This window comes from Trachypithecus francoisi, unplaced genomic scaffold (genome assembly GCF_009764315.1).
Source record: "Trachypithecus francoisi isolate TF-2019V2 unplaced genomic scaffold, Tfra_2.0 Lachesis_group1, whole genome shotgun sequence".
In the NCBI taxonomy this organism is placed as follows: Eukaryota; Metazoa; Chordata; class Mammalia; order Primates; family Cercopithecidae; genus Trachypithecus; species Trachypithecus francoisi.
Genome location: NW_022681454.1, coordinates 169,731,066 through 169,752,884, shown reverse-complemented (window position 1 = coordinate 169,752,884; position 21,819 = coordinate 169,731,066). Strand labels below are relative to the sequence as shown.

The 21,819-nt window shown below is 33.6% G+C and overlaps 1 protein-coding gene across 3 annotated transcripts in view; it reads right to left on the bottom strand.

The window, feature by feature from the left end:
- Positions 1-21,819, bottom strand: part of WDR17 (WD repeat domain 17) — a 117,304-nt gene that overhangs the window by 30,166 nt on the left and 65,319 nt on the right. For all 3 annotated transcript variants that reach the window (XM_033215733.1, XM_033215735.1, XM_033215734.1), the window contains 10 exons: positions 21,576-21,698; positions 19,017-19,201; positions 16,057-16,225; positions 13,745-13,836; positions 10,760-10,842; positions 8,532-8,618; positions 4,491-4,655; positions 2,335-2,537; positions 422-571; positions 205-335 (listed from right to left, as the gene is read on the bottom strand). In XM_033215733.1, the coding sequence (XP_033071624.1) occupies positions 205-335; positions 422-571; positions 2,335-2,537; positions 4,491-4,655; positions 8,532-8,618; positions 10,760-10,842; positions 13,745-13,836; positions 16,057-16,225; positions 19,017-19,201; positions 21,576-21,698 (1,388 nt within the window). The remainder of the gene's footprint in view (positions 1-204; positions 336-421; positions 572-2,334; positions 2,538-4,490; positions 4,656-8,531; positions 8,619-10,759; positions 10,843-13,744; positions 13,837-16,056; positions 16,226-19,016; positions 19,202-21,575; positions 21,699-21,819) is intronic.

Sequence of the window (21,819 nt, the reverse complement as noted above, 5' to 3'; positions counted from 1 at the left end):
ATATCTAAATTTAAAAATTAATAAAATAACTACATGTTATCTCATGTATTGTTTCCAGTTTTACATTTGCTTTCTTAGAGTGCACAGATTATGGTAAGAGGTACCCAATGAATTAGAATAGTACATGTAAATATGTGAAAACAGTTGTAAAGATTCATGTTGGCTAAAGGGAAAATATTCGCATTTAATTCCTGTAATACTTACGGATAAACATTCTGAAAACCATCTTAGTTTTTTCACTCGAGAATTAGCAGTTAGTTTTTCTATTTCTTGTCTAATATCTCTTGATACTTTACCACACAGTAGAGGAGGAGTGCCTGGTTCTACAGCATAATCTGAAAAACAGACATAATTCAGTGAGAGAAGATTTCTCATAAAACGTTTAGAAATAAACTCTAATACATGTATATATAATCCATACCAGTGTTCCCAATAATTTCTTCCCAAGATCTGTCTGCCAGAATATTTATTTGTACAGGAGTGATTAAGGCTGTTAATGACCAGAGTCTCACTGTAGAGTCACGGGAGCAAGAGGCCATAGTGAAGGGGCGACTGGGATGGCAGGTTAAACCTGATGAAAATAAAAATCTATTTTAAGTAAAGTGAACATTGAAAAATATTCTTTATTTATATGTGCTTCATAAAACTTCTAGAGAATTGAAGCTATGAAGAAATATTGTGAGTAACTGAAAGGTTCTCAGTCAACCTTGTATCTGCATTTAATATATTGTCTTAAAATAATAACAGAATGCAATAAATCATTTCATATATCCTATAAATATGAATATAAAATTGAATAACTATTAGAGGCTGGACATGGTGGTTCACGCCTGTAATCCCAGCACTTTCCTGGGAGTCCGAGGCGGGTGGATCCCTTGAGCCCAGGAGTTTGGGATCAGCCTGGGCAACATGACAAAATACCATCTCTACCAAAGCTACAGAAACTAGCTGGGTGTGGTGGCACGTGACTGTAATCCCAGTTACTTGGAAGGCTGAGATGGGAGGATCTCTTGAGCCTGGGGGGTGAAGGTTGAAGTGAGCTGTGTTTGCGCCACTGTATACCACCCTGGGCAATAGAGCCAGAGTGAGAGAAAGAAAGAAAGAGAAAGAAAGAAGAAGAAAGAAAGAAAGAAAGAAGGAAAGAGGAAAGAAGGAAAGAAGGAAAGAAGGAAAGAAGGAAAGAAGGAAAGAAGGAAAGAAGGAAAGAAGGAAAGAAGGAAAGAAGAAGGAAAGAGAAAGAAAGAAAGAAAGAAAGAAAGAAAGAAAGAAAGAAAGAAAAGAAGGAAAGAAGGAAAGAAGGAAAGAAAGAAAGGAAAGAAAGAGAGAAAGAGAGAAAGAAAGAAAGAAAGAGAAAGAAAGAAAGAGAGAAAGAAAGAGAAAGAAGGAAGGAAGGAAGGAAGGAAGGAAGGGCAGACAGAAAGAAAGAAAGAAAAGGAAAGAAAAACATTATTAGAAAGCAAACGGTCATGGATGAAAATGTGAAAAATACATTTTGTGTGGTTAAGCAACAAGTATACTATAAAACCAATAGCATACGTAGTATGTGTGAGTTAATGGATGGGCAGATGACGTTCTAGTTGAAAGATGAAGAGCTGGGGACCTTTCAATCGAATATTGACAAATATGATTCTCTCCCACACTCAGTCCCGCATTGTCTTGGCTAAAAGGCCATTGTGGTCAAGCATATGGATTTGAATCTGATCTAGATTGAGGCTACTTTCTCTAAGAAATCATTTTTGGATTCTTAATCTGCCCATTTACTCCTATCAAGGTTTAAGGATGAGAATAAATACAACAAGAATGAGAGTGAAGAGATGCGCAAATGGTAAGTAATCTGATTTTCCATAACCACGTTAATTACATTAAAACAACTTGGGATTATATTCAAAAACAAAACACTGTACTAAACATCCAAGAATAGAGGAATGGTTAAATAAGTGGTATCTACTCTATTACTGATTTCCTGTTAAACAACTCACTTCTGGAGTGATGTCAAAGGAAGGAAGAAAAACAAAAGCCAGACATATATATATGCCCATCGCAATATGTGTGCATTGTGTGTGTGTTTGTGTGTGCACAGAAACGGGTGCAGACGGGGCGAGGGGGAGAAAGACACCACAGTGCTAACAACAGTCATCTTTGATAATTTTTGTTGACTGTTTCTTCTGTATATTCTGGTATTATAATAATAAACACGTATATTTTCTAATGTGAAACATGTTATTGTAAGATAAAACACTGTATAACTTCTTCAAAAATACTGTATTCCTCAAATTATATGCACCATTAGTAGGTCCATATAACAAGTACATGAAAGAAGGAAAGACACTTTACCATAGACATCTGCACCGTGATCACACACAGTATCCACACAAGCTCCTTCTCGAGTGTCCCATACTTTTATAGTATAGTCCCAGCTGCCAGATATGAGCAGATATGGAATCTCAGTATTCCACACTAATCCCCTCACAGGTGCAGTGTGTCCACCAAGAATACTGATGCAAGCATCCTGAGTATAATCCCAGACGCGAACAGTACTGAAAACAGAATATTATGGGTGTGATAACATTCAAGTTCTAATGTATCTAGAGTATTATTAACATATTCTTAATAGAGTGTAATAATTATTGATTAGCTTATCTAGAAGCATTTTATGTCTCAAGATAAAAGGTTTTCTTCATTTCGTTTTAATTTAAAAAATAACTGTATATATTTGTGTGATATTTTGATATATGCTTACAATGTGGAATAATTAAATCAAGCTAATTATTAACAAATTCATCCCCTCACATACTTTTCTTCGTAGTAGACAGAAATGAATATTTAACTAGGCTAGTGTTAGCTTATTTAAACATATTTTCTTTCTTGACTTTTACTCTTCATTTATTACTGGTAGCAAATATATTATTTCACAGTTTTTATGTGAATAAAATTGCTTTGTTAAAATGAAATATCAAAAACAGATATAACCAAAGTGGAAAATACGACTAATAATACAGATACAATAATTTAAGATATTAAGATTATTTGTAAATTATAAAAGCATAACACGTATGATGATGGGTATTATTTGAAATGTCGCTTCATATTTATGCTTTAATCAATACAGCAAATAATTCTTTCACGTTTTTGTCAGTGATATAAGTTGCTTGGTCAGTGCAGAATAAATCTTAGATCAAGTTAAAGAATTTAAATATAACTGGATTCGTGAAATTACTTATATCTATTGATTGTATAAATGTTACTGAAATTAAAATTTAACTTACAATCAATGTAAGACCTCCAACTGCTAATTTTGCTTAGACAATTCACAATAATTTTTTAGTCAGAGATAAATGCCAAATTGACAACAAAATAGTAGTACTTCAAACGTATTACTATTTTGCACTATATAATATAGGAGATAAATGATATATTCTTATTTCTTAAGGCATATCCCTTTCTGCTTTATATAAAAAGTTTCCTTTTGGCCAGGCACAGGCGCTCATGTCTGTAATCCCAGCACTCTGGAAGGCTGAGGTGGGCGGATCATGAGGTCAAGAGATCGAGACCATCCTGGCCAACAAGGTGAAACCCCATCGCTACTAAAAATACAAAAATTAGCTGGGTGTGGTGGTGCACACCTGTAGTACCAGCTACCAGGGAGGCTGAGGCAGGAGAATTGCTTGAACCTGGGAGGCAGAGGTTGCAGTGAGCTGAGATTGCACCACTGCACTCCAGCCTGGCGACAGAGCAAAACTCTGTCTCAAAAAAAAAAAAAGTTTCATTTCTTCTTTATCCTCTTAAGCTAGTACATGACAATATATCAAAGTATATTATAATCTAAATGTTTTGTTGCTAATTTCTGATAGATGTTAACATTTAAATATTTTACATTTGATATACTTTCATAAATAAGAATACATTAAAGGGATTTGTATCAAAACAATTTAATGCTATTGTAGGGGCCACTAGAACAGGCATCTTTCCTTTTATAACATGTTAGGTAGTTAGGCTTCGAAGTCCCAATGCATGTTTTTTGGTCAAATCTAAGAAAGGCTTTTATAGGCCCCACTGCAAATGAGTGTCTGACACTTTCCAGGCCAAAGCACAGCATCTGTGAGTTCTGTCATGAGTACAGCAGTATAACTGATTTCCCTACCATTCTGACTTATTTCAAGTCATAACCTAGAGAAATCTCATAATTATTTCTCTTATTAAATTTGGATTTATGCCAAAAATTCAATAAAAATGCTTAATCATTCAATACTAAATCTGTGGTTCCCAGCTACTTGGTAGGCTGAGGCAGAAGAATCACTTAAACCTGGGAGGTGGAGTTTGCAGTGAGCCGAGATCACGCCACTGCATTCCAGCCTGGATGACAGAGGGAGACTCTGTCTAAATATATATCTATTTCCACATACAATTTGATTCTATAAATACATACATTTCTAGGAAAATATCAGCTTATGATCTTAAGGACAAGAAAATTAGAATCCAAAAATACATACCCATCATCAGAACCACTGCAAAGAATTCCCTCTCTCAGAGGAGACCATTTAACATGAAACACTTTTGCTGTATGCCCACTAAATACTTTCAATGGTTGATCTGAGCTGGTGGCTACGTAATAAACACGAACATTTGTGTCTTCACAGCCAGTGGCTATCATGTCTCTGAAATATCATCAATGGAATATTGACATAGGATAAACATGATATATAACTAATAATTAAAGGTATACCATAGTTCTAATTTCTAAAAGTAGAATTTTTGCTTCCTTAGTGAAGTTAGATTAAAAACTTACATATGTAAAAAATCATGTATAATCACTCACTACTCATTTACAGAAACTGCACCAGTATGGAAAGAGTTTCTTTCTGTGTTTTCTTTTAATTGGTTGAATTTTTATTTTATTTATTTTAGGTCAGCGGTCATGGTATTTCTATTTCTGTAAGTTCCTTTTCAAGATGACCAGACTCATAATTTTCTGAATTTTTCTCAAACTTTACATTTTGCAACACTTAGGTGTTAAGAAGCATCACAAATGGTGAGTGATGACATTTGCTTACTTGCTGGTGGGCAAATTATTATCACACGCCTTAGCCCATTTGTTAGATTGTTTTTGTGGCATGGGTATAAACAGCAATATTCCCACTGAAAGTTTTTTGGAAAAGCTCCCTGCAGACCAGGGTTGTCTCATTGGACAGGGAGTCAGAGTCCAGTTTTCCATTCCTTTTTGATGGCTTCCCTTCTTTAAGAGGCTTTAACTGTTTGATACAACTATGGAGTCCCTGGAAATAGAATATGATCTTTTAATGTTCTTTGCTCATTATTCTCACAATAGTGAGAATAAGCTAAGCAACTGCTTGTACCTTCGTGATCAAACTTGGAATACTGCTAGGAAAGGAATTCTGAGTACTAGGCAGACCTGTGGAAATCACAGACCTGCCAGAATAGTCTACTTGAGGAACATCTACACTAACCATCACATAAACGGTTTCCACATGCTAAACATAAAGAAAGGCAGTCACACACCGTGGATCTCAACCGTCATCAAAACCCTCTCAAAACTTCAAACTGTTGACTTTGTCACATGGGTTGTAAGGCTTATATTACATTATATGGGTTATAAGATTACATCTTCTCAAGGCCCACTGATAAACAGGACAGTTTCTACACTTGGGAAATATATTTTGCATATATATATATATATTTTTACATGTATATATGAGTATATTTTTATATATGTATATGCAGATACATAAATATAAAGTCTTAGAAATGGTATCATAAACATTTAAAGAATGCACATAAAGATATTGAAATTATACAGTCAGAGATATCTTATAAATAAACTTTGTTATGTTCAAGGTTCACTTACCTACTAAGATGCTAAGTGGAATATGAATACAGCAATTAAAACATTTTAAAAGGTTTTTAACATTAAAAATGAAATGTATTAGGTATGCTTGGTAGTAAGCATAATAGTTAAATATAAAGGACTTCTTCCAGTGTCATCTGAAAATAAAGCTTTCTTAAATAACTAAACATATTATATTAATATCTAACTTTTATTTCAACTGGCCAAATAGGTTATTAACTCTATAAAACAGAGAAATAGGAATGTGGAACTGTTCCATTAGTCAGATACAAGGTAATTCTGTTCATTTGCATAATTAACAAATATTTATCGAACATCTCCTTTTTTCAAGGCACAGTGAGGGTCAGCAACTCAGTGTTTTGCTAAGAATATGCTGTTTAACACAGATGACACAGTTGGCAATCTCATAGGGCTTACATTTCAGAGGGTGAGACAGTCATTATGCAACCAGGCAACAAATAAAATTTAATTTTACTATATTAAGTGCTCCAAAGGCATATTATATGGGAAACTTATTTCATATGGGGTCAAGGAATACTTTTCTGTGGTTTTTGAGCTGAAAGCTGAAGGATGGGTAGCAGTTATCTATGTCCCACCCAGGTAGGGTATGTGGTGTAGGATGGGAAAAAGAATCCTAGGTAAGGCGGCCAGTATAAGTGAAAGCCTTGGGGTGAAAATCAGATGGCTAGTTCAATAAACTGAAAGCCAGTGTGGTTGGATGCAAGAAGTAAAGGAAAGCAAGCCTGGGAATGAGATTAATAAAATCGGGAGGGAAAAGATTAGTCAGGGACCTTTTTGTAGTGCTTGCTAAAAAGTTTTCATTTTATCCTACAGTTAATGGGAAAGTATTGAAAGATTTAAGCAGTAGAATGGTGTGCTCAGTTCTGTGTCTTAAATGTTCATTCTGACTGCAACATGGAGAGGTGAGGGAGAGAGAGGGGAGGTGATGATAAAGGGTGAATTGACTTAGAAGGTTTCAGTAGAACTCAAAGAAGACCTAAATGTTACTGGTTTAGTGGCAGGTTGATGGTTAGGAAAAATTTATATTTTTTTCTTTTAATTTGAAACAGGGTCTGGCTCCATCACCCAGGCCGCAGTGTAGTGGCACAATCATGGCTTACTGCAGCCTTGACCTCCTGGACTCAACCCACCCTCCCACCTCAGCTCCCGCGGAGCTGCACACTTGTAAGTGTGCCCCACCAGTCTGACTAATTTTTTAATTTTTCTTTTTTTTTAAGAGATGAAGTCTCACTATGTTGCCCAGGCTGGTATTGAACTCCTGAGCTCAAGTGACGCTCTGGTCTCAGCTTCTGAAGTGCTTGAATTAGAGGTATGAGCCACCATACCCGGCCAAGATGAATATTTAGACAGAGAAAATTACAGGCATTGGTGGCTGATTGAAAATGAAAAGTGAGACATAAAAATGTGTAAAAGAAAAGGCTAAGGATTCTGGCTTTAGCAGTTTTTCTTGTTAGCAATATTGGCCACTGAGATTGGAAATACTGAGGATGAGCAGATAGTGAGCTTATTTTGCATATAACCTTAACAGCGTGTAAGGCCGGGTGTGGTGGCTCATGCCTGTAATCCCAGCACTTTGGGAGGCCGAGGCGGGTGGATCACCTGAGGTTGGGAATTTGAGACCAGCCTGACTAACATGGAGAAACTCTGTCTCTACTAAAAATACAAAATTAGCTGGGTGTGGTGGCGCATGCCTGTAATCCCAGTTACTCAGGAGGCTGAGGCAGGAGAACTGCTTGAACCCGGGAGGTGGAGGTTGCCGTGAGCCCCGTGAGCTGAGATTGCGCCATTGCACTCCAGTCTGGGCAGCAAGAGCGAAACTCTGTCCCCAAAAAACCACAAAAATCAGTGTGTGACACATTCTTCCGCACTTACTGGAGGAAACACATAGATCTGTCATTTTGTAAAATGTGTGATTTGACTCAGAACACAGGTATAGTTAGGCTTTAGTACCTTAATCTATATTTCCCACATTTCATATGAAATAACATAGTTCACATTGTTTTTGACAATATCTTAAATAACTTTGAATTTTTAGATATATTTTATATCCCATTAAAAGAGGCTTGAAACACAATATTCTAAGAAATGCAATGAGTTAAAGGTCTCATTTTAGTGGAGATTTGACTTGGACGTAATTTTAAATCTAAGCTGAGTTTTACATGATAAATACTCTGCTGTCAAACAAGATCGACCTTTCAAAACCAGGCCCTTAAGTTCCACATTGTGGAAAATTACCCAGTGCCAGAGGCATTAGCATCAGGTGGGGGACAATGCAAAGTCACAGTGGAACACTGGCACCACACAGATTCCTAAGTGAGATTAAAAAAAGGGCCATGTTTCTATGATAGAAGCCATACATGCAATGGACTCATTTCTATTTTTCATTAGTTAGCATTATTTTTTTTCCTATGTATTAGAAAGTTTTTTTGAGAGTAAGAAATCAATATTTGTAAATCATGTAAAAACTTTATGGAATAAAAATAACTAAAATAAATGAGCAATTACAAGGTTGTTTCTCATTTGCCAGGCAAAGGGGATATCATATAAATAGAGTGATAAATATTACCTTTGGAAATAGCACTAAACTTTATGGTTATTTAAAATTTCCAAAATGCAGTTATTATTTATTTCAGAAAAAAACACTTACTTATTGTTTTGGCTCCAATCACAACCAAACACCGCAGCCGGATGTTTATATTTGTGTAGCACTTTACCATCAATTGTTCGAATAATACTAGAATTAATTATAACATGTTAATAGGAAAACAACATTCTAATACATTATTCAAGGAAACAAAAGTCAGAATTATAAATTTCAAATAGAAATATTCCAGGACAGAGATTTTGTCTACAAAGCACAAGGAACATTTGACAGTATTGTATAAATATTACCAATTATGAGTATATTTGCATCTCTTAATATTAATTATGGTAACCTACAATTAATAGAAGGTAATAATTTTTATTTAAAAAGTATTTTCTTGGCCGGGCGCGGTGGCTCATGCCTATAATCCCTGCACTTTGGGTGGTCGAGGCAGGTGGATCACTTGAGGTCAGGAGTTTAAGACCAGCCTGGCCAACATAGTGAAACCCCATCTCTACCAAAAAATACAAAAACGGTGGCCAGGCGTGGTGGTGCACACCTGTGGTCTCAGCTTCTCAGGAGGCTGAGGCAGGAGAATCACTTGAACTCAGGAGGTGAAGGCTGCAGTGAGCTGGGATTGCGCCACTGCACTCCAGCCTGAGCGATGGAAAAACAACAAACACGCTTCTTCTTATAGAATTTTTTTAAATTGAGGAAAACATAGTCTAATACATTTTAAAACATAATGATATAACTAACATATATGTTAGATTTTTAGCTTCAAAATGAGGTAGTTCAAAATTTATTTTGAACAAAAGGTATTTAAAACAAGTATTTATAAAGCTGGTTTTATGTACCATTGCACCAAGACCAAGACATTAAGTTATAACTTTTCATTGCATATTATCAGTAATATAACTATAATTCAGAGATGATCCCCTACCCTCTGCTATCAGAAAAGGATTCTATGTAATTTAACTGCAAAAATAAAAGCTCTACTACCCTGCTCTATTATCACCACAATGCAAAAGCTATTGATTCCATTAGAAAAAAAGCATGTACTAATTAATGTATGATGAAGTTTTAGAAATGTATGGAAAAGACTGTCTTAAATGTTATTAGGCCCACCAACACTTTTAAGGTTACTGGGGAGTGATGGTGACTTATGCTTACAGGTGTTTACTCACTGAATGTGATATCTGTCAAATAAATAATGCCCTGAAATACATGGTCAAACTAATTTTGTATCACTTAATTAAAAAACTCAGGTCTTTTGTATTTTGGTATCTATCAATTAGCACATAGTTCCTTTCAAGGAAAAAAAAAATCGTTAATATTGTTGTTTCTGAAAATTTTAACTTCCCAGTAAGGATCTTTGGTTTCTGTAACTACTGTCTTTTCTACTGAAATTAAAAAGTAAGGAAGAGAAGACTGGAGTGGATTTAGCAAAACCTAACAACTTCTGTATTCTCAAGAACTATGAGTGTCTATACCACGTATCCACCTATCAAAGATGACTTTATCCATAGATAGCTACAGGGGAGGAGCACCTGATTTTAAAAAGTTTTTTAAAGCAGGCATTTTTTGCTTACATACTTTTATTTGGAAACTTACTTATTTCTGGAACTTAAAGAATTAAGAAAGCACATACTTCTAAAACACAGGGTCAGTGAAGTTATTTCCTAACAAAAGACATTTCCCACATGCATGACCTTATTTCTCCTTGCAAAGGCTTTTTATCCCTTTATAAATAGCAGCATCTACAAAACTGTAAACAAGTTTCTACAGCACTTTATATCTGCTGAATCACCTGTAAAACTGAAATACTACTGGGTTCTCATTGTGATGATAATTACTAAGTGAAAAGTCCTGAAAGTTTCTTTGAGGCAAATAAATGAGTATTTTCATAATAATTCAAGTAGTATTTTCACTGAGAATGCAATGAATGGCTTATTAAACAAATTTTGTGATGTGATGTGATGATAATTACTAAGACTTTGTGAAAAGTCCTTAAAGGTTCTTTGAGGCAAAAAAATGAGTATTTTCATAATAATTAAAGTAGTATTTTCATTGAGAAAGCAATGAATGGCTCATTAAACACATTTTAAATACTCTTGCATTGTTATTTATTAATGATACATTATAGTAACATAGTATGTGACTATATGGGCTTAAAAATAATGCTTCTGAGAGTTGGTAGAGCTGTACAAATGAAATATCATTGATATACAACTGGAATGATCAAATGGGAACAGTGTAATTTCCTATCATGTATCATACATAGGACTTACCAGAAACCATCACTGCTGCAGGTTGCTATTCTTTTAGAATCTTTATGACTCCAGGCAATACAGAATATTCCATTTGTTCCATGCTTCAAAAAATGTAAAATACCTATCAATAAGAAATAATTCACCCCTTTTTTTCTCTTATATATTTACTTCTTCTAAGTATTACTTTTCTATTAGGAATGTGCTTTAGATGACACTAAAATAGGCATTACTGTCAAGAGCAGAAACTTGAATATACACTTTAAAAATATCTAAAGCTGTCACAATTTAAAAGTTTTAAGATATCAATCTGTTGTTTTAAGACATAAATCAGGTGGCTCCATTTCCTTCTGTTGGATACAAGGTAAAGAGTCAAAATATCCTCCTTAAGTCATCTCTAGATTTAAGCTCTGCTTAATGCCTTTTCCCATGAATACCAGTATGGTGATGAAAACAGTTATCTGTCTGCTTCCAAACACAGTGCTACTTCAACCTCAGTATAAGAAATGTTGTAAGCAGTTATTATTGGTTGTTTCTCTAAGTTCCAAAGTTGTTCCATTTTATAAAGAAATCAGAATAGATTTAACATTATTCCTATACTAAATCACTTTATATTCGCTTGATTTTCTGCTTTCTAGGACTGAGGAAGGGCCAGGGGATACAGTTATAGCTGGAATTGTAAGAATTTTTAAAACTAGAAGGAATACATTACACGAGAGTGTCATTCATTAACTGTGTGATTGGCAAATAAAAGTTGTCATCAACCCATTTCTAAACTTTAATTAAAGCATTTCTACTTTATATAGTACTTAAATTGTGGTTTCCATTAAGGGGAAACTAAGGTGACTTTTTATCTTACATCTTAAGGTTGCTGTGTAAATATAGCTTTAACTTCTTAACGCAATCTCCAGTTCGCTGGTTGTGCCTCTTTGGGGATCAAGGAGGGTAGGTTTATGCAGGCAGATTTAAAAATGGGACTAGTCCCTTTATTCATTCATTTTATTTTATTTTATTTTTGAGACAGAGTCTCGCTCTGTCGCCCAGGCTGGACTGCAAGCTCTGCCGCCTCCCAGGTTCACGCCATTCTCCTGCCTCAGCCTCCCTAGAAGCTGGGACTACAGGCGTCCGCCACCACGCCCAGCTAATTTTTTTGTATTTTTAGTAGAGACAGGGTTTCACCGTGTTCGCCAGGATGGTCTTGATCTCCTGACCTCGTGATCCGCCCGCCTCGGCCTCCCAAAGTGCTGGGATTACAGGCGTGAGCCACTGCGTCCACCTCATTCATTTTATGAGGTGGAGGCCTTCTGTCAGCTTCATTTATTCCCATGAAAATTGCACTTATGACTCTACTATCCTGTAATTCTTTTTGTGGAACACATGTAGCTTAGTTAATTAAAGTTGGCATTGTTAATTTTTCCCTTATTCATGACATAGGATTTAAGCAATTTCAGTAGTGGTCTTAACTATGCTAGTGAATGTTGGGAAAGACATAAAGAAATAAAAGACATGTCCTTGATACTAAAATACTGGGTTTCCAGAATCAGGCTGGAAGTGTTTAGGTATTAGTGGGCAGATACGTGAGACTCCAAGTTGCCAAGATGCCATAAGAAGAAATCAACAGATCTAATAAGTAAAGACACACAATTTTTGAATCTAGGCTATAAGTTTCATTTCTAGGCTCATCTCTTCTTATAATCCACTATTTATTATGGGATAAATTGTTGTGTTGGTGATGGGAGGGAAGACGGCAGGTTGGGGCATTGCTAAACTGAAAGGGTATTGTGCTGTATGTAGAGAAAGGGAAGGATGTAACTTTTATAATCTTTTGTCAAAGTTTCCTTTTTTGAGGGCAAAATTGCTCACAGTGGTCCATAAAGTTTTCCTAATAACTCTGTATCTGCTACACTACTACAAGTAGTGGGGGAGCAAGACTATTAAGGAGCATCTTCAAAGGGATAATACTCTTTGTATAGATGTTTTTAAAACCCCAAATATAGAAGCAATTTTCAAAGAAATTATATATTTAATAAGCTTCAACAGTAACCATCTAAAATAAATGAAATTTCAAGACAATCTTAGATCATTTTCCCGATTCATACCTAATATTTTGTAACCAGATTACATGTATTTTTCTTTTCTTTTTTTTTTTTTTTTTTGAGACGGAGTCTCGCTCTGTGGCCCAGGCTGGAGTGCAGTGGCCAGATCTCAGCTCACTGCAAGCTCCGCCTCCCGGGTTCACGCCATTCTCCTGACTCAGCCTCCTGAGTAGCTGGGACTACAGGCGCCTGCCACCTCGCCCGGCCAGTTTTTTTTTTTTGTATTTTTTAGTAGAGACGGGGTTTCACCATGTTAGCCAGGATGGTCTTGATCTCCTGACCTCGTGATCCGCCCATCTCGGCCTCCCAAAGTGTTGGGATTACAGGCTTGAGCCACCGCGCCCAGCCTACATGTATTTTTCAAATATTAATGGAACTCAGTAAAATATAGGATGACAATATAACTCCAAGCCAAAGGAGAAATAAAATCTGTGATGCTACAAACATAAGAGAGCAAGTTTTAAGACTCTTCATGGAAGAATAGAATTTGAAAACTGTAAGGAAATCTAAGAAATTATATAATCCACCTTCATCATTTTTTAGGTGAAGAAACAGGTTTAGGGCAATAAAATGATTCTCCTTATATCAAGAGCGAATTAATAACAGAACGAGGACTATAATTTGGGACTTGCTCTGAGTTTAGTCTTCTTCCTATTATTTAGTATTTGCCTAGATTTTGTGGAGGATGACCCCAAATTCCTTTGATTCTCTAATGCAACTTTAGGTGACTCAGCTACAATTTTCAGAATTCATTTTAGTATGTGAGTATCCTTTAGGATTTTCTTCTAATTGAGAGAACATACATACCACCTGATATATTAAGTGTTATTATATTATGAAATAAAAATATTTACAAAATACAAAATAGTATAAAACATTATATTATTCAGTAGCAATAAATACATCTTACCTCATTAAATCGTTGTATAATTTTGCCCTTTTGAACATTCCAAATAAAAGCACCATTTCGGGAAGTTCCCCCAGCAATACAATTTAAACCACCTTAGGAAACAATTTGTTAGACATTATACTAAATGTTTCCCATAAATGTAATTCTTTTTAAAAAATATAACGTGTGAAAACGTAAGAATTGAGATTTGCAAACTAGTTCTTTAATTTTTTTGAAAATTATTAAATGCATAAAATACAGATAAAATAATACAATTAATGTATCCATTATACAGCTTCAACAATTATCAAAATATGGCCAATCTTGTTCTGTCTATAGCATCTGCTGAACTTCTTTGGAGTAAATCTCTGATATCATATTTCATTCTTAAAAACTTCAGTATGCATGTCTAAAAGACAGGGACTTCTTTATTGACCAAGACCAGACTCTCATGGAGATTAACAATAATTCCTCAATATTGTCATATATTCAGTCTGTATTCCTATTTCCATGATTAGTAGTATTTTAATGGTTATGAAAGTATTTCTACGAACAGATCACATGAAAAATACAGTTTCTCCATAAAAACATAAACAATGCTTTCTGTGTTTAAGAAATAAAAAATATTTGTGAAAATAAAACTACTGCTAAGTGAATGGTCAAGGACTTAAATAAGTGCCTTTTGCAAGACAGTGAAAGAGGAGGTTTTCTCCATCAGAAGAAAGGAGCGGCTGTCATCTGCTATCTAGGAATAAAAATATGGAGAAACTACTTTCTGATAAACGATTATACACACTAAAATGTTCTCATCATATTTCTAACATTTTTACTCTGCTCTCCTTTTGGGGTTCTTAAATTATTGGGGATGTGTTTCAAAATTTATTTGCATTTCTTTTCTTTTCATCTTCTATCTACACTAAGATACAGAGGAAATTATGTAATTATCTATATCCCACTCTATTTCCATCCTTGTCAACCCTCATGTATCTTTTAAATATCATCCCCACTTACCTCAAAGTCATGATTCACCAGTAATCACATAACAGAAAATGACAGAATTTCCATTTTCTAACATTTTTACTTTCTTGCTGCAAATTCTCAATGTAGAGAGCGAAAGAATGCTATAAGTCAGATTAGATCTTCTGTGTTATGATTTGAAACAATAGTTTTTACAGTCACGAGTTTTATTTATGTTTTATGTTTCAGATAAATACTTTTGTAGGATGAAGAGTAGTCAGCTAATAAGAGCTCTAGTGCAAGGTGACTGCACTGGCTGGTGCAATTCCTATATTGCTAGCCAAGGTAACCCACTGTGGAGGTGCATACTGCAATAATCAAGATAACAGGCTCAGTTATGTTCTGCTTAAAGGACAAACATTGTCATTAAGAGTTGTAAGTAAAACCTTTTTCTATAACTCTCCTCATTGTAGGAGATGAAGGATACATAAAGCAGTGGTCCTTAACCTTTTTTGTATCATGAAACTCTGAAAATCTGAGTACTATGATACTCTTTGACAGATATAGGCATATATACACACAAACTAAAAATTATTCATAAATTTCTAAGAGATTCCCAAACTCTCTGATGAAATATAAAACCCTTAGAGGCCCACATATTCAAAGTTAAGAATCCCTGTGTATGAGGAAATAATTTAAAAAATAAGGATGAGCTATATCCACATTGCATGTAGTTACTGAATTAATATATTACTATTAGGCCAAATAAGTAAACCATTACATATACCTTAAAAGTGAAAAATTCATTTAGGTGTGTGAAATTATTTGTTATGGGAAAATAATGTTTTGAGAGACAATGTCAGAGGTTTCATAGGACATCTCTCCTTTATATGTACAGCAAGGTAGAAGGTGGCATCTAAGATCAGAGATAAGATCTTATTATAGCATACAAGTTCTTCAGTATTTCAAAGGTGAACTTATTATAGAATTACACGGTTACAAGTGAACTGTTACTTGATATATAACCATAAACAGGATTTACATTAAAATTTTCCAGAAAACTTCTATCACGTAAATTATATTATACTTTTAAAGGCGTAGCCATAGAAATACAACTAATATTAGATGGGTAAAGATAATCCTGATTTACTGTGGTTTTTCTGTATGACTTGTTACATAGAGGAAACCAGGAATCAAAGTGCCTCTGCAGATAGACTCTTCTTAAACCTTGCAAAAAGAGAATCAACAAATACGTTCACACTATCTACATTCATGTAGAACAAGATGAGATCAAGAGGAAGAAAGTAACTCAAATGAATATAAAACTTTAAAAAGCCATTTCATTACATTCCCAATTTCAATAAAATATCTCTTACCTGGAGCCCAAGAAAGGGAATAAATAACACCTTCATTACCCGGGGATGTGTACACTGCTGTTAATGTATTTATATCCCAGACTTTTATAGTGCCATCAAATGAAGCTGTTGCTAAAAGATTAGGATCATCAGGCTTGAATTTGCAGTCAAAGATAGTTTCCACATGTCCCTAGAACATGGCATAAAGAGTCATAATTATTGAGAAAACTTCACATTACTAATAGACGAACCACAATGTATACTCAAATCGACACATGTAGTATGGTTTTCCAAATATAAATGCAAAAATATATAGGCAAGAAAAACAGAAAACTGGAATCACTATGGTGATTGAATTTTCTCTGTGCCGTGACTGTATTATTTTGTACAGACCTAGATTTTAGTCAACCACGGTTCCTCAAATCAGCAACTAAACTCAAAGATGTTCAGAAGTCTCACTTTTCAATTTCAATTCAGTGCAAAAGATATTTTCTATTTTTATTAAACTTATAGAATGCTATGCTAGAAATCTATAAAGCAATTAACTTAATAGTTACCATACGTCATCTGGCACTATAATAGAAGACCAAGATGAAACTCAAACTAAAAGTCATTTAATGCAAATATTCCTTTTTTATACTAATGCTCCAAAAGCACCTCATAATTTTAGCAGAAACAAAAGAATCAGGCATAAGCCCAATTTTTAATGAGCCTTGTTCCAAAATTTTCTAAGTCTATTCTTTGGAACCTGAATACTTACTCCCATTACACAATGATTTGGATCCCAAACACCCACAAGACTATAAAGTGGTATATACAGATGCATGTAAACATATACCAGTAAAGTAGTGCTTAACTACTGTGGGCCTTTGGGAAAATCCATTAAGAGACCAACATAAATAGCTGGAATTACAACTATTCTAATGCTGGGGAATGGGAATAGAAATTTCTTCTTTAAGCAAACAAAACTAACATTTGGGATCTAGAGACGGAGTTGAAGTACAAAGACAGGGTTTTCTAGTCCTCAACTAATAGAATAAGGGTAGAGAAGAAAGTTCTTAAAACTCTGTACTTCCATTAATACCACAAATCACAACCGTTAGGAAACTACAAAAGTACTGTAAAGTTTCTCCGTTAGGTGGAGGTAAAGGAAAGAAAAATCTCAAGGGTTAGCAAGAAGGAAAAATGTTGTTAGAGTCACTGGTTCACCTGGCTGCAGCTGTCCCACGTGGTCATTTCCAATGTTAGGAACATAATCAAGGCAGGGACTTATATGCAGTTTTAAATGCTATTTCACTGCTATGCCTTAAATTTTTATTTTTTGAAACATGAAAATTCACATAGCAAGAACGAAATTGTAAATGTGTCTTCCGTGTTTTCTTCTTACCAAGAGGAAGGTGGGTAAGAAGAGGAAAATGTTGTGGCATTTTTCTTAATTTTAATGAAGCAAATATTTACATGGAAGTACACCTTTTGGAATGTTTATTAATAAGATTTTAAAAATTATGTAAGATTTTAAAAAATATTAATAATATATTTCTTATCCTATGTAATCTGGAATCTTTGGAGATGCTTTATACATACAGCAGTTCAGAGTTGTTTCTCCTGGTAACACTTCGAGAAATTTCAAATTTGGGTCTATGTTAAGTAAATTGAAACTATAAGGAAAAAATGGCTGCCTCCTGACTGGCACACAATTTAAAGTGAGAAAAGCAACTGAGATAATTTATAATCAAGCAGCTTTTAGTATTTAGTATTCAGCATTTATTAGAATTATAAATTAACAGATTTTAAGTAAAATATACTTTTAATATGAAGTGTCATAGAAAATTTATTGAATTTAGATTGCATGACTTCTGCTTACATAACTTTTTATAGATTTAAGTGTATTCTTGCATTTCTCTCCCTTCCCTTTTATAAATTTTTTTAAAAAATAAATGGTAATTTGAAGTACACAAAAAGTTTACCACACTAGGAAACAGTTTATATAAAAAGAAAAGTGAAAGTGAAAAAAAATTATATCATCCTCAAATGAATATCTACAAAATGAAAATTTTAAAATAATTAAGCTACAGATTATTTAAAAAATATTTTTGCTATAAATCGATTTTTCATTTGAGGATAAAATTAAATGAGAAGTCTTGAAAAGATACAATATTACTGATTCTTTCTCTTCAGTTACAAGGACAATTACAGTTCTAGATTCTTTTTCTAAGATCAAAAGAAAATAATTAGCGTTTAAAAGTTTCTTAAATGTCCAATTTAGTCTAATTCAAACCAGCGGAAAAAGACAGGGGCATTTTTAGAAACTCTAAAGCAGAGAAAATTAAAGACAATGGTTTTTGAGAAATATTAATTATAACACAATATGTATTATTGCATATCTTCATTCATTCATTCAACAAAATTTAATCGTCTTGCTACGTGGCAGATACTATATTAGGTAGTGGGGCTGTACCACAGAACACAACCAGAGAAAAATGTGGGATCTCGAGAAGGTTGTATTTTATCTTAGATAGGGGCTTAATTATCATAAAAACAGAATTAATAGACTCACTTAAGTATCATAACGATTCAACAATAGAAACAAATCTTAGAAAACATAATCCAACCTTATTCAATTAATGAATGGGAACAATAAGGCTTTGAGTAACTGGCAGAGATCAACTTGTCTTTTCTCTTGAAAGGACATTCTATTCTCGTTTTGTTTTCAAAATATACTACAGCTATGCAATTGTCCATTGTACATAAAATATAAGTAGACATTATGATTTTAAAAGTATAGTGGTTAAAAATTATTTTAGTAGTTTTATCATCATTCTATGCATTTTCTAAAATGTTTCAACCAGCTACAATACATTTCTAATATATTATTACTTACAAAAATAATTTCAAATAATATTAAGATACAAGTAAAAGTAAAGATCATGGGTTTACACAAAAAAGTGTTATGTATAATAAAGGAATGACTAAATACATACCAAGTCTCTAAGAAAATCCCACTTCTTAGCTCCCATATCATAAAGTCCAACTCCACCATCCAAGAAACAACACACTGCATGACCAGGAGGAAGAGAAAACGCTTGATTCTGTGTCAAAGTTGGGGGTGGAACTGCTTCACTTGTTGAGGATGTACAATGGTTTTTGGTTGGAGATTGGACTGAAACTAAAATAGAAGAAAAATAACATTCTTATTGGAATAAAACCACAGAACTTAATTTAGAAAATTCTTCATTAAAAAAAAAAAATTCCAGAATCTGTACCAGTAAACCTTTTAGGCAATGATCATATTTTCTACCACATGAGCACTTCTTTGGGATTGCCAAAAAATATAAGCACAAAATTGGACATTATTTTAAAGTACAGATGAAGCCAATAGACGAAAATTAGTGTGTTGAGGGATCACAATCTGTTGTGAATGTGTAGTTTCTTATCACCCCATAAATTAAAGCGCAGCATGACTGTTTCTGAATTATACACTTCTTTCAAAATCCTGACATAACTTATTCCCTCCTTCCACACACACAAACATATATGCATATAATTTTTTCTTTTAAAACAAATAACTCTGCCAATAATTTCCAAGCCAGGGAAAATAACTTTTTGAGATTATGGATAGTTCATTTTAATTTAGCACAAAATAAGAATCACAACACTATCTGACCTGCATTGGCATCTCAATTTTCTTTCTTTTTCCTAGGTGTTTTTTTTTTGTTCGTTTTTTCTTTTTACTGTTCATAGACTTGGATTTCTCCCACTTTCAATTACATAAATATCAATGTGTTTATTTTTATATATTATTTATCCCATATTTTGTCTTCTTCCAAAAAGCTTTTCCTTAGAATGTGAATGGAAATATTTTCCTGCAAACTTAATCCAAAATAATGACCCTACAGTAAATTATGAGACTATTAAATTATACACTGGAATACGGAAAATATTTCTCAGTATTTTTAAAATTAAAATACAATACAATTTTTCTTAGTTCATTTATTCTGGATAATATTCATTTCTCAGAATCTGAGAATTAAAGAAAGTCCAAACCAGAATGAACTACAAATGACAAAAGAGGCATTTGGTAGCAATGAATTTGGTTCACTAAAATTTTGTTTATATTTTGGTTAAAAATTAATATAATCCATCATTGGTTTTTCTAACAGTTTAATTAATTGACATTATAGGTGGGTTAGACAACTTTTATGCACCAATCTATTTGTAAATCCTGCTTTTCAGAATTCAGAATGTTTACTTTTTAAAATTTCATTTTCAAATTGTTCTTTTTCCATACTTTCTGTTATATTAAAAAACCGAGGGAAAAACCTAGAAGTCAAACAAGAGGTAATCTGAAAAGAATTGCTCGAAAATGACAAGACTGGTATGCTATTCTTCATATTTTCTGACTTTGTCTAATGGAAATGGGCTACTTTTGTAGTAAGGAAAAAAATATGAAAGAAAAGAATCTGGTATGTCAGACATTCCATGACATGGCAGTTCAAAGCTTCTAAACAAATAAAGGAACCAACAATGACAGAAAAATTGCAAGATCCCTAAACAGTAAGCCAGTATCCAGCATATTACTTCTCTAGTCCTGATATTTCTAGACTCTCCAGTTTCCAGGCTCTAGATTTATTAGTGACTTCACAATTTTGTACAAGGGGTATAGGTTCAAATACAGAGATTTTCTACTACTTGCCATTGCCTACCAATTAGACACCAAAATAACATTACTTTGAATAGCCATTGTTAATTACTTAGTATATTATAGAGTCAGAAGGAAACAATCACTGTAAATTTTTCACCACTGAACTCCCTACCGCATATTTTTTATGGTGTATTATACAAAACGGGAATGCTACCAACCACGCAGAGCAACCATGATAGACGTAACTGGAAGTCTATTACTTTTCCCTTATATTTGAAAAAAGTTCTAATTCTAAACCTCCCCCAAATTTCCCGATGTTTTCTTTTTATAAATTAAGTGTATTTTATTTTTTCTTCATTACAGAGGCAATGAATGATACAGAAAATATAAACAGAAATAAAGAAGATACAGAAGATCCATAATACTAACTACTAATCCAGTGACAACTGGTATTCAAACATGTAATATGTATCCCAGATCCTATAATTTGAATATTTAGGCTGTTTTAACTTTGTTATAAACTGTACAGATTTTAAACGGGCCATGTTTAAAACATAAATTCTCCCAGTTCAGATAATCTATTTAATCCTATCACTCTTAATATTTCTAATTTATTTTCATCAATATCATTGATTCATCTTTTCCATGTAATCTGAAATTATCTAAATATCCGATTTATTAGCATTAAAAAATGTAACTTGACTCTAAATATTTTCAATTTAGTAATACTAGATCTTGTGTAGCTTTGACGGTTCCTTGAGCACATATATTATCAAAGCCTTTTTTTAAAAATTGCTTTTCAGTGGCATATAGTATTTGATATATCACTATATCATTTTATTTGATAGAAAATACAATATTTTTTAAAAATTAAAATTTTGATAACATTTTTACTTACACTTTTTTCTTGGAGGAGAATTAAGTACATGTAAGCAGTGAAATCCTGTTTTCTTTAATTTAAGGTTATCAATAGGTGTTGTTCTTGAAACATTCCAAATGCGTAAAACACCCACTTGAGAATCTAGTCAGATCAGGGAAAAAGCATATTTTAACAAATTTTGTATGAAACTAAAATGCCTAGACATAAAAGCATAACAAAATTTCAACTGGAAATATTTTAGGACTAATTGACATCCTTTGAA